The sequence below is a fragment of the Haplochromis burtoni genome, unplaced genomic scaffold, assembly GCF_018398535.1.
Source record: "Haplochromis burtoni strain Fernald_Lab_line unplaced genomic scaffold, NCSU_Asbu1 Contig_999, whole genome shotgun sequence".
In the NCBI taxonomy this organism is placed as follows: Eukaryota; Metazoa; Chordata; class Actinopteri; order Cichliformes; family Cichlidae; genus Haplochromis; species Haplochromis burtoni.
The window spans coordinates 1-13,853 of NW_024583360.1; the positions used below are offsets into that span (position 1 = coordinate 1).

A 13,853-nucleotide genomic window follows, 5' to 3' on the forward strand; every position below is an offset into this window, starting at 1 on the left:
TCTTCTCCTCTTAAGGTTAAAAGCTTATGCTCATTTTTCAGTCTATTTTTATTTGCCCTGAACTTACTGCTCCTTAATAATTTTCACAGTTGCATTTTCTTCTTACTTAGTTTTATATTCCTCTTATTAGGCCTCTCCTTTTTTAATTATCTTCTGGTACTTTATCAATTTAAGCCTTTGTTTTATTTTCTCAACAATATTTACTCTCTATTTTTCTCTCTGTTCCCTGTTTCCTCTTTAGCATTTATGCCCTACCCCAGTCATTTACCCTAACCCTAACCAATTTGTTTATCTCAAATTACCCACCCTAAAATTGGAATCTAGCCCTATTGTATATACCCCCTGATCTAATCTGGCCCTAAAATCTTTATAATTTTGAATAATCCCATTTCTACTTCTTTCCTGGAAATTAAATCTTAAACCTTACCCCAGTACTGGATCTGAAGCCCAAGTAGTCCTAATCCCAGCTGAAACCTAAAGCCTAACCCAAAGTCACATCTCCTTTCTAAATTTACTCCCCAAGTCGGGTTGAGTCCTCCCCAAGCAGGGTCGAGAGTGTAGTATTAAAGCCAAGTCGGCATTGTAGTAGCCCAAAATTCGGAAGAGAAAGAGGTCAGATGTAGGCCAAAAGGAAGGGTAAAGGGCAGAGGTCAAGAGAAGGGAAGAAAAGGATGATGAAAAGGGAAAAGTCAAAGGGGAAAGAGGAGAAGACTGGAAAAGAAGAAAGAAAGAAGAAGGGAAAGATGAGAGCCAAAAAGTCTGGCAGAATTGGAAAAAAGCAAAAAGCTGAAAAAAAGTTTACAAGAAAGCCAAAGAAAGCCAAGGAGGCGGGATCAGAGGGGAGAGTATAAATAGGAGGCTCAAACACAGAGCTCTTCAGTATGCCCTCGCCTGAGGAAGAAGAAACACCTTCGAAACGTCGCGACAAGGGCATACTCAATTATTTTTTTCTATTTTACGTTAGTTTGTTGTTTTAGTTTGTTATTTTTGGGGGATTTTATTTCATGTTTTAATTCATCTTTTATTGATTTTCCTTAAAAACTCAAATTGGAGAGAACTCAAAACTAAATTAAAACCACATAGAAAACAAATTGGGATTGAGAACACTTTATTGGAAACAAGCCAAAGTAACGGAAAAATTGGGAACCTGCAAAACAAAGAATACCTACCTTTGAAAACCTGTAAAAAAGAAATACTTACCTTTTAAGTTAAAAAAACAATTATGGAGGTAGAGGGATGTGAGCCTGCGGACCATCGGGGTTGATGGCCCGTGCACCACCTGTTCCTCCTTCGGGAGGGACGGGTTCTTTTCTTCAATCCTAACCAGCCAGTGCCTCGCTCCGGTTGGTCTTTGGGTCTCACTCCTAGTTAAAGCTCAATTTAGCATTTATGCCCTACCCCAGTCATTTACCCTAACCCTAACCAATTTGTTTATCTCAAATTACCCACCCTAAAATTGGAATCTAGCCCTATTGTATATACCCCCTGATCTAATCTGGCCCTAAAATCTTTATAATTTTGAATAATCCCATTTCTACTTCTTTCCTGGAAATTAAATCTTAAACCTTACCCCAGTACTGGATCTGAAGCCCAAGTAGTCCTAATCCCAGCTGAAACCTAAAGCCTAACCCAAAGTCACATCTCCTTTCTAAATTTACTCCCCAAGTCGGGTTGAGTCCTCCCCAAGCAGGGTCGAGAGTGTAGTATTAAAGCCAAGTCGGCATTGTAGTAGCCCAAAATTCGGAAGAGAAAGAGGTCAGATGTAGGCCAAAAGGAAGGGTAAAGGGCAGAGGTCAAGAGAAGGGAAGAAAAGGATGATGAAAAGGGAAAAGTCAAAGGGGAAAGAGGAGAAGACTGGAAAAGAAGAAAGAAAGAAGAAGGGAAAGATGAGAGCCAAAAAGTCTGGCAGAATTGGAAAAAAGCAAAAAGCTGAAAAAAAGTTTACAAGAAAGCCAAAGAAAGCCAAGGAGGCGGGATCAGAGGGGAGAGTATAAATAGGAGGCTCAAACACAGAGCTCTTCAGTATGCCCTCGCCTGAGGAAGAAGAAACACCTTCGAAACGTCGCGACAAGGGCATACTCAATTATTTTTTTCTATTTTACGTTAGTTTGTTGTTTTAGTTTGTTATTTTTGGGGGATTTTATTTCATGTTTTAATTCATCTTTTATTGATTTTCCTTAAAAACTCAAATTGGAGAGAACTCAAAACTAAATTAAAACCACATAGAAAACAAATTGGGATTGAGAACACTTTATTGGAAACAAGCCAAAGTAACGGAAAAATTGGGAACCTGCAAAACAAAGAATACCTACCTTTGAAAACCTGTAAAAAAGAAATACTTACCTTTTAAGTTAAAAAAACAATTATGGAGGTAGAGGGATGTGAGCCTGCGGACCATCGGGGTTGATGGCCCGTGCACCACCTGTTCCTCCTTCGGGAGGGACGGGTTCTTTTCTTCAATCCTAACCCCCCCCCCTAACCCTAAACCCCCAAACCCTAACCCCTAACCCTAACCCTAACCCGTTTTTTTGATTTTCCTTAAAAGCTCAAATTAGAGATACATCAAAAATAAATGAAAAAACCACACAGAAAACAAATTGGGATTGAAATCACTTTATTGGAAACAAGCCAAAATCACGGAAAAATTGGGAACCTGCAAAAAAAGAATACCTACCTGGGCAAACCTGTAAAAAAGAAATACTTACCATTCAAATTAAAAAACAATTATGGAGGTAGAGGGATGTGAGGCTGCGGACCATCGGGGTTGATGGCCCGTGCACCACCTGTTCCTCCTCCGGGAGGGACGGGTTCTTTTCTTCAACCCTAACCAGCCAGTGCCTCGCTCCGGTTGGTCTTTGGGTCTCACTCCTAGTTAATGCTCAATTTAGCATCTATGCCCTACCCCAGTCATTTGCCCTAACCCTAACCAATTTGTTTATCTTAAATTACCCACCCTAAATTTGGATTTTAGCCCTATTATATATACCCCCTGATCTAATCTGGCCCTAAACAATTTGTAATTTTGATCCTTTAATTCTACTTCTTTCCTGGGAATTAAATCTTAAACCTTACCCAAGTACTGGATCTGAAGCCCAAGTAATCCTAATCCCAGCTAAAACCTAAAGCCTAACCCAAAGTCACATCTCCTTTCTAAATTTACTCCCCAAGTCGGGTTGAGTCCTCCCCAAGCAGGGTCGAGAGTGTAGTATTAAAGCCAAGTCGGCATTGTAGTAGCCCAAAATTCGGAAGAGAAAGAGGTCAGATGTAGGCCAAAAGGAAGGGTAAAGGGCAGAGGTCAAGAGAAGGGAAGAAAAGGATGATGAAAAGGGAAAAGTCAAAGGGGAAAGAGGAAAAGACTGGAAAAGAAGAAAGAAAGAAAAAGGGAAAAATGAGAGCCAAAAAGTCTGGCAGAATTGGAAAAGCTAAAAAAGATATTATAAGAAAGCCACAGAAAGCCAAGGAGGCGGGATCAGAGGGAGAGTATAAATAGGAGCCTCAAACACAGAGCTCTTCAGTATGCCCTCGCCTGAGGAAGAAGCAACACCTTCGAAACGTCGCGACAAGGGCATACTCATTTAATTTTTTCACTTTTACGTTAGTTTGTTATTTTAGTTTGTTATTTTGGGGGATTTTATTTCATGTTTTATTTCATGTTTTTTTGATTTTCCTTAAAAGCTCAAATTAGAGATACATCAAAAATAAATGAAAAAACCACACAGAAAACAAATTGGGATTGAAATCACTTTATTGGAAACAAGCCAAAATCACGGAAAAATTGGGAACCTGCAAAAAAAGAATACCTACCTGGGCAAACCTGTAAAAAAGAAATACTTACCATTCAAATTAAAAAACAATTATGGAGGTAGAGGGATGTGAGGCTGCGGACCATCGGGGTTGATGGCCCGTGCACCACCTGTTCCTCCTCCGGGAGGGACGGGTTCTTTTCTTCAACCCTAACCCTAACCCTAACCCTAAAGAGGAACAGAGAGAAAAATAGAAAAAAGCTAAGTACAGCAAAATTAGAAAGCCAAGAAAAAACCTAAGTAAGAAGAAACAGAAAAATATAAGACAAGAAAGTCAGAAAGAAAAGCTAAGAAGAGAAAAAGTATAAATAGAGGACAAACCAGTCCCTACCCTCATTGAGCCCAGCCTGATGAAGGCGAAGTAACGCCGAAACGTCGCGACGGGCTCAATAGAAAAACTAATGGCCACTACTACCCAATGATGGGCAATTTTTTGATCCGGGGGCATCAGTGCCCACCCCAGTCGAGTGAGCGTGCACCAGGGGACCCAGACTTCGGCCTGGGACCCCTTTCTTTACCCAAACCCTAACCCTAACTTCAGCTTCCTCATCAGCTGCCGCTTCAGCCTCGCCTGGTCCAACTTCAGCTTCCTCATCAGCTGCCGCTTCAGCCTCGCCTGGTCCAACTTCAGCTTCCTCATCAGCTGCCGCTTCAGCCTCGCCTGGTCCAGCTTCTGCTCCAGCCTCCGCTTCCGCCTCGTCTGGTCCAGCCTCCGCTTCCGCCTCGTCTGGTCCAGCCTCCGCTTCGCCTGGGGCTGCAGGGGCCACGCAGCCTTCAGGTCCCCTACTACCACCTCCACATCGTCGGTCATCTGCCAGGCCGCTTGTTGGGCATCGCCCGTGGACGCTAACCCTCCGTGTTAGGCTTGCCCCGCACGGCCCCCAGATGTCCACCCGCTGTTGCCTCCAGTCGGCCCAACTGTTCGCCACATCTGGTCGGCCTCCGGACGCACTGCCCTGCACTGTCCTCGGAATGTATGTTGGCCTCCTGCGCTGTCGGTCCCCTGAACTTGGCCATCTGGGCCTTTTTGGACTCTGTCCCTCCGTCCTGGGCCCCCTCCGCCCGCCCTGGTCGGGTCGTTTTCTGTTTGGCCTGTTTTTGTGTTTCTGCTGGGCTGTCTGGAGCCAGCCCTTGAGGGGGGGGTACTGTCATGGTCCTGAGTCTGAGGACTCAGTGTTTTGTGTTTCCTTATGCTTTTGTTTATTCCGAGTGTGTTTTCTGTTGTGATTTTGCCATTTGTTAGGTTTTTGTTCTTTGCCTGCCTGATCCCACTTCTCTGTGTTCCCTCTGTCTGTCCATGGTGTTATTGTGTCTGCTCAGGAGTCTGCCTGTCAAGTTCAGTGTCCTGTCTGGTTCTCTGTGTCTGTTAGTTTCCTGTTTTATTCTGAAGGTTCATGTCTGATGTGAGTGTGTTCAGTTTACATTTCCCCTGTCCCGTCAGCTCTGATTTCTCCCAGCTGTGTTGCCCTCCTGTCTCTCATCCCCTGATTACTGGTGTGTGTATTTAAGCCCTGTGTGTTCTCCTGCCTGTTGCCGGTTCGTCTGTATTACTCCATGTAAGTCCGCGCTTTTCTGCATTCATCTGTGGCTCTTTGCGGTTTTTTGTATCCTCCGTCAGTCTGCGTCTCTCTGCCTTTCACCCCGTGTCCTGTGGATTTCTAGTTGATCTTTAGTTTTCCCAGTTTAGGTTTCCGTTAGTTTGTCTCATTATTCGTTTTCTGTTCCTGCCACTGACACCTTGTAAATAAACTCCACTAATCTTTTCATACACTGCTTGCTCTTGGGTCCTTTTTTCCAACTCCACACGGCTCGCCTCGGCAGCCGTGACACGTTAGGGTTATTCAGTCATTTCCAGTGAACCCCGTTTTAGAGCTGGCTATAGCCTAATGTAAACCATTTAAATCTTTAAAGAATAATTAAAACATAATTCTAATAGCATACCCTTTTTTATCTTTTGACTGATTTCTAAACATTAAAGATACCATTTGGTCCAATTACTTGATTGAAACATTAATATTTTATTATTTATTTTATTAGCATAGAACCATATACAATATCAAACATGGAATTTACTATTTAATTCATTACACCAATATTATCTCAAGGCTGTGTGCATCACATAAAGGTCTACTGGGAGGCTTCACCTGGCTATCAAAACCAGTTTGATGAAGGTTTACATTTTCTAGAGTATAAGAGTAATTTTTCTGAAGCCTAAAAAAATAATTGCAGACTGGTTTGTTAATACCTTCTATTTGATGAAACACTTAAACCGCTGACAAAAAATTTCCTTATTTGCTTTTTTTTTTTTCTTGTAACCAAATTTTCAGATAATATGCCATACACAAATCTATGCGTAACACACAAAAAATTCTTTATTTGTCATCTTTAGTATATGTACTTTGAATATTTAGGATTTTCATGCAGCATTTGCACTACTTTGTGTGCCAAAACCCAGACAATAAACATCAGTATCCCCTTAGCAGAACCAAAGCAACACGGGTCAGTGAGTTAGTTCAACACATATTACAAATGAAAGATCAATCACCACACACCCAATAATGATAACACAGAAAACATCAACAGTGATTCAAGAGTTACAGTTACAACGTGTCAGAAAAAAGAAACCAAAGTTTCATGTTGCACTCACAAACAAATCACAGCATTAAAGTTTCTGTAGTCTTTCATAGCAAAACAAAATGATTACCACACAGTGCAAAGACAGTTTTATCTTTTTCCTTTGTTTTCACCTGGTCACTTCAAGCTTTTGTTGTTGAGTTATTATTGTTTTATATATAATTTCTATTTAAACAAAAGGCATATCTTACTTCCACAGGAGGGTGGAACATACTACCACACCATGCTTAAATCATCAGGGGAACTCGGAAGAGTACTACTCTCTTCTTTTTTTCCTTTTTTTTTTAAACAATAACATTTAATTTTAGTACAGTTTCACCTGCCAGAGAAACTTTATTGTTTGTCCAGCAGACAGCTGCAGCAGGTACAACGTACAAGAAAAGGAATGGCTACATGCTGATTCAATGGCTGGGACACAGATTACTCATGTTTCTACTTATCATTTTGCCATGTCAGGGAACATCTTACTCCAAATGTTGAGTAAAGTTTTCTGGGAAAAGTCCTTTTTGAGCACCAGCTCCAAATGTTAACCAGTCGCTTTCCTTGATCCCTGTGAGCCAGCCAGCATCCTGCAGCAAACACACAAAAACATCAGAACAATCCTGTTAAGATGTTGTTTGTCATGTTGGTGAAGAACTTTTATTTATTACATTTCTGTGTGACCAGCTATTATCACCTGATCTTCCACTGAGGCAGTGGGAACCACCAAAACCACATCGCCTCTCTTCAGGTCAAGTTCATCTGAATTTGCAGCCTCAAAGTCGTGTATGGTCTCCACCTGCAGGTATCCATCATAGTTTACAGACATTAGACTCCACATTTTAACAGTTTATTAGAAAAGTCTTTTTCCTCCTCAATTGATAGCATAAAATATTTGCTTTTACTAAGAAGCCTCACCTTGTAAAGGAAATCATCAGGAAGTCCAGACGCTCCCCCAGAAGGACTGATATGCTTGATGTTCTGGTTTTCAGTTGTCACCCCATTGTCACTGATTGCAGTGGGAGAGATGATGTCAGCATCTCGGTCATCATCACCTTCGTTACTTGAGGCAGGCTCAATCACAACAGAAGGGATTGGCATATTTTCCTGCAGAGGACATTGAGCATTTAGTGATCACATCTAAAAACTTTCATTTCATATTTACAGTATCACAGCAGGTTACTGCTGCAGAGCATCTTGCAAAATGAAATGTCTCACTTAATTTCGCAATATTTTTCTATGGCTGAAAGACTTAGCTGATCTCAGCCCAGCAGGGCACTTTTACAGTTAATAAATTCAAAACAGAAGGCAGAGAGCCACAAACAAGCAGCAGCTGATTGTGCTGCAGTAAAGACCCGCAGAGCATCTCAAAAAGCAAACAACATTCTAGTGTAATGATTCTACAGGCCGTTACCAACTGCAAATGATTTGCTTTCAAGTATTAAAAACAATTCTTATATCTGAAATTATGTCAGTTTTTCAGTTTTGAGCCTTGGTTTAGACCAGGGGTCTGCAACCTTTAACACCCAAAGAGCCACTTGGACCCGGTTTCCACGCAAAAGAAAACTGGGAGCCGCAACTACTTTTTGAAATCTAAAGTGAAGATAACACTGTATATGTTGTTATTTTTACCTTTATGCTTTGTGTGAACAACTAAAGTAAGTAAGTAAAGTTTATTTATTAAGCGCTTTTCACAGACAGGCAGTCACAAAGCGCTGCACACAAATATTAAAATAAACAATACAATCAATAGACATTATACACAATGTAAAAGATCAAATGTAAATAATGTAAAGAATATAAAATACGTACAACAAAAGGCTTGTTTGAAAAGAAAAGTTTTTAACTGCTTTTTAAAAGAATCCACGGAGCAACTAAGGTGTGTTGCTTAAATCCATGAAGTGCTACAGAGAAAATTACCTTTTATTTATGTAATTAACACATTTTGAACTCTTAAAGAAATATAACAAAAGGAAAGACACCCAGCTGAACTAAAATGATCCAGCAAACAAAAACTGTTGTGAGCCGCCACCCTCATATCGCCTTTGGCTTTTGGAGCCTTGACCTGACTTTTAAAAAGTAACTGGAAAAAAGTACTATGCTGCTAAAAATGAAAAATAGATATTTGCAAAATTCTGCCTAAATATGTATTTTACCTGGTTAATGTGTGTGGCGGGGCGTGGTCTGCAGTGCCGCTGCATGGGAGTCGGACGCACCTGAGCGGCACCCGCAATCACGCCTCGCCGCCTTAAAGTCTGTGCTCTCTCTGCTGTTGTGTTGGTGTGTGTCGGGCTGTGAGCTGCAAAGCTACAGCCGGCTGTATGTGTACAGCAACCGTGTGTGAAAAGCGGTCAATAAAGAGATGCTGAAAATCAGAATCAGAATCAGAATACTTTATTAATCCCTGGGGGAAATTATTAATTAATTAAAGCTTGTTCATGCAAACATCGTCGGGTCTGCTGTGATATGTTTACAATGAGACTTGTGGTCCTGAACCTCTGCGCACAGCGTCTGCAAAACGAGGCTTTCATCTTCACGCAGGACTGTAAGCTGTCATCTGTGAGGCGTGAGTGGTGTTTGTTTTTAACGTAGTTCACGATGGAGAACAGCTGCTGACATAATGTGGATCCGAAGATCCATAACTGGCCCACCTGGGGTTGAAAGTCTCGATAAATGCACAGCGTTTCGGCGGGTACACCGGCTTCCGCGAGTGTGACGCTTATTTTGAGCGACGAACAAATAATACGATATAATTTTATTTTTATATTTCAAAATCACAGTAATCTCCCAATTTAGAACTACAAGTTAAAAAGAACTAAACACAAATAAAATACACTTCAGCTAAATACTTCTAATTTATTTTCCCAAACCACCCGGAGCCGCAAAATAAGGACTAAAGAGCCGCGGGTTTCCAACCCCTGGTTTAGACAAATTCCTCCAGTGAAAATGGGAAGTTGTGTAACAGTTAATGCATTACTTTTGTTAAACCCCTTGAATGAAAGCTGAAAGTCTGCACTTCAATCAGATCTTATTGTCCAATCTAAATTAAGGAACAATTTGTATGTTTGTAGAACACGCTGATATGACAATTTCAGCCACTCTCTCTCAGACACACACACGGGCATTGAGTTAAGTTTCATGATTTCTTCTGAATCTAAAGTGATGATGCTAGACTCACCGATGAAGCTGCTTCACTGGGAGAAGTTTTGGCCTGTTCAGCAGAAGCAATCTGTTTACAGACAGAAATCATTTCCATTTGAGAACATTTGTGTGGCCATTGAATGTTTGAACAAACATTTAATAATAACTTTTGCTCTTGTAAAATTAGAACTTTGACCTCCCTGTTCACATGTGAGAAAAGAGATATGAAACAGTGACCACCACCCTGAATTCAGCATGTGTAAAATCACAGAAAAAAAAAGAATTTTGTTTCAAAAAACGACCAACGTAGGGGTCAAACCATTATTCTTCAAGGTCTCTTTCAGAGAGCTGCATTCATTCTCATCATTTCATTTCAACACTTCATCCATCCTCTTCAGGGTCATGGGGGGGCTGGAGCCTATTCCAGCTGTCTTCAAGTGAGAGGCAGGGTACACCCTGCACAGGTCGCCAGTCTGTCCCAGGGCTAACACACAGATGCAGACAAGCATTCGCACTCACATTCACACCTATGTTGTTCAATAATTGTTGCCGATAAACAGTAAAAATGACAGTGAAAGCAAACAAACAGAAGAAGTGGAGTATCCTACCTCACTGACCTCTGCCTGTTCTGAGCCTGGAGATACCACTGTTGACTTTGGGAAAATAAAATAGATTTTGCGTTGATACCTGCTCAATCATCCAGGTAAGAAAATCCAAAAAGTTGATTCTGTTCATCTGGACGTTTTCAGTGGGAGAAACATTTTATTGTCATCCCACTGGAAACGCTATGGACATAGTCAACTTTTTGGGAAAACAGTAGAATATAACGATTTAAACTCAGTGATGCTAATTGAAAAGGCTTTTGTTTTTGTTTTGTTTCAAAAAGCAGCAGTGTTTTATGAGATTGAGTTCATTTTGTGTCATAAAGTGGATGGGGTAGGGTAAAGATTGGGGTATGGGTTTGTTGGCATGAAATGAGAAGGGCAAAGGGTTAAAATCCTTACACAAAAAGACATTTCATGCGCACTGGATACAGGCTGGAAACAGAAGAATGATTTCCACACTGACACATCTCCAGTGTGGAGTTCAATGATTTTCTCATTCAGTGATGATGATGATACGATGAGATGGAGGTCACAGTGATGATATTGATGAGATGATGATTAGGTTATCACAAAAGGCAGCATTTTTACAAGGTTATCCACTCACAGCAGGCTTTTCCTCCTTCAGGCTGTCTGAATGTGTGTCTGTATCGTCCTGACCAGCTGGAGCAGCTCCAGATTCTTCCACCTCACCAGCAGGGGGAGCTGGAGGTTCCTCCATCTCTGCTCCTGCAGTTGAAGATACAGGTTCCTCTCCAGAAAAAAGAGGTGGGCACTCATCTTGCTCTCCTCCAGTAGTGAGAGATGGAGGTTTGTCTTCTGCTGCAGGCTCTCTTGAGCCTGCAGCTTGGGCCTCTGCAGCTTCCAGAGCGTCATTTGATTCACTGTTTCCTTCATTCTTTTTCAGAGAAAGATGGCATTTAACTTTAAATGTCCCACTTCATTTCACAATATTTAGTATGATGTTCATTAAACGCCACAGAATTCATAATATGAGCTCCCAGCATTTAAACAGTTATATGATTACAAGTTAAGCTTTAGGTCAGTCTAACACTTTTCACTGGCAGAAATAAATACATCTCAGGACTGATATCATATATTTACATGATGTAAAAAAAAAAAGTACGTAGTTACCTATGTAGGTGATAAGTACATACATATGCAGCTCTGTGAAAAACTAAGTACACCCTTAATTAAGGAATTAGGAGGTTCCATAGCGGCCAGATGCTGAAGAAAATGCACCAGTTATGGTTGCTTATCAAGTGTGAGCACCTCTGTAAGAGCAGATCTTCTGGAAATTTGCTGGTTTGCACCATTCTGGTGTATGTTAACACAATGACACAATCTTCCCTGGCGTGGACATCACAGCAAATTTACCCCACCCCAACGTTAGATCATAGGATGGCTGTGGTTCAGTGGGTTGTCTAGCAGTCTGGAGGTCAATGGACGATTCCACAGCTATTTCAGCCTTAATGTCAAAGTATCCCTGGCCAAGATACTGAATTTTCCTCCAATGCATGCATTACAGTGTTTAACAAGGGATTTTGGCTTTTAAAACAAACAAACAAACAAACAAAAAACCCACTTTAATGAATGTGTGTGTGAGTGGGTGGATAACAGGGCTGGACTGGGACAAAAAAATCAGCCCGAGCATTTTGACTAGAGACCGGCCCACCGGGTATTAAAGCCATGAATGCCTTTGAATGAAAACAAACACTGTTGTGACAGTGATGTACAGTCTTGTTGGTATATGTATGATTTCTATACATTTTAGATCAGATAAAAACTTTGGTCTTTAAGATTCTGATCATTATATATTAAAGTGAGACATTTTAAATGAGAATAAGAAAGTGCTTCTTTGTGTCCTCCTCTCCCTGTTAATGCCCTACCTGGCCCCCTGGCAAAGCTTTGCTAGATCCGCCCCTGCACAGTTACCAGCTGTCAGCTACCTAAAAAAGGATCCTGGTGTTATTTGTCTCTCAGAAACAGTTCATAACTTCCCTTCAACTCATTCATGTCACCTAAAAGGTAAACCTGTTTCTCCATCACCTGTTCAGCTCTGATGATTCAGTAAGGACATCTCCTGGTTTCATCTTCATGTTTCCCTCTCACCACATATCCAAACCGACATCATGACCAGCAGCTTTACAGCTGTGGCTCCAGCAAACATCAGCTGATACTAGAAACTAATATTAAATAAATTCTAACAACAGCTGATCAAGCTTAAACGTGCTGCTGTTGTTTAGCGCGACATCCGCTGGTTTCCTCTTTCTGGCGCAAAGTGGGCGATAAACAAAAAAAGAGACGATCAGCTGATCATTGATCAGTTTCATGATTGAAGTAGCAACAGGAGAGGGAGGGCGAGAGAATGAGAGAAGAAACAGCTGACAGCGTGAAGACACAGAATAACTCCAGCTTTGTGTCATTTTTCCATTCTAGCTGAAGTCCGGGACAAACTGTTCCTTTTCAGCTCAACACGAAACACGTAATATTTTCTCTGAATACGAGATGATTCCGTTTTTACGGGATGGTTGGCAACTCTACTAACTAACCTTATGAGTAAAATACAATTCCTTATCAGTAACATCATAGCACCCACCCAGCTGTATATAAACTCCGTCATGCTAGCTAGTACGCAGTACAAGTTATTGTAACTGACTGTAAAAAGTCAGCACAGCGCAAAAAAACTCCACCTAAACTTGGTTTATATCTGACCCAGATACACTGCAGTGATAACTTCTTACCTGAAGTTCAGTTCACCTGACACTCGGACGTGCCGCCGCCTCGGGTCTCTCCTCCTCCTGCCTCCCCTTTCTCTCATCCACCTGCTGACTCTGTGGAAGCTCCGCCATAGCCACCACCAAACAACCGACTTATTTTTACACATCAGTCAGCATAAAAAAAAACTTTTAAAAAAAACATCGGCCCACCAGGCAAATGCCCGGTATGCCCGATGGCCAGTCCAGCTATGGTGAATACGGCTTGTAAGCAAAAAGCCTGCAGTGGTCAGCTAAAGCACAAAAGCAGTATGCAACTACAAGTCCATTTATCATTTACTGTGGGAAACTCCAAAAAAATACAAGAGCTCCATCTCAGACTCTTCAGTTTGCAGGTTTAAACTTAAACTTCATGACAGTATGACTAAAAAAAAGCCTGAGCATGCAGGACTGCAGGGGAAGGCTTCTTCTGTCTAAAAAGAAAGCCTCCTGGAGCAGTATCCTTCAGACAGACAAGACCAAAGTGGAGATGTTTGTCCATAACGCACAAAATCAAACCCAGCATATCAGCAAAAACACCTGAGAGCAGCTGTCAGCACGGTGGAGGAGGGACGATGATCTTAGTGCACCGTGAACTCTTGTCTAGGTGTTCTAGAGTCAGTGTGAGGCCGTCTGTCCCATAGCTGAAGCTCGGACCATCAGCAGCAGCACAAACATCCAACAGAACGGCTGAAACAGGAACGAATGGAGCAACTACGATGGTTTGGTCAGAGTCCAGAGCTCAACCTGAGTGAGATGCTGTGGTTGGACCTTCAGAAGGCTGTACATAAGTGAGTGGACATAAACTCCTTCACAGTGACAGAGAAAGTCCCACAGAAAGCATCACAGCAGGTTACTGCTGCTGAAAAATGAGGTGGATTCAGTTTTTCACAGAACTGTAAATAGGTGTGTAGATACTTAGTTAGATGGAAGATGGG

The 13,853-nt window shown here is 41.6% G+C and overlaps 1 protein-coding gene across 8 annotated transcripts in view; it reads right to left on the minus strand.

The window, feature by feature from the left end:
* Positions 1-5,801: 5,801 nt before the first annotated feature.
* Positions 5,802-13,853, minus strand: part of amph (amphiphysin) — a 43,978-nt gene continuing 35,926 nt past the window's right edge. For 4 of the 8 annotated variants that reach the window (XM_042216294.1, XM_042216296.1, XM_005951857.3 and 1 more), the window contains 6 exons: positions 10,767-11,057; positions 10,166-10,210; positions 9,595-9,645; positions 7,335-7,523; positions 7,114-7,215; positions 5,802-7,006 (listed from right to left, as the gene is read on the minus strand). In XM_042216294.1, the coding sequence (XP_042072228.1) occupies positions 6,902-7,006; positions 7,114-7,215; positions 7,335-7,523; positions 9,595-9,645; positions 10,166-10,210; positions 10,767-11,057 (783 nt within the window). In that variant the 3' untranslated portion in view covers positions 5,802-6,901. The remainder of the gene's footprint in view (positions 7,007-7,113; positions 7,216-7,334; positions 7,524-9,594; positions 9,646-10,165; positions 10,211-10,766; positions 11,058-13,853) is intronic. The other 4 variants (XM_042216299.1, XM_042216298.1, XM_042216295.1 and 1 more) reach the window with 3 other exon arrangements.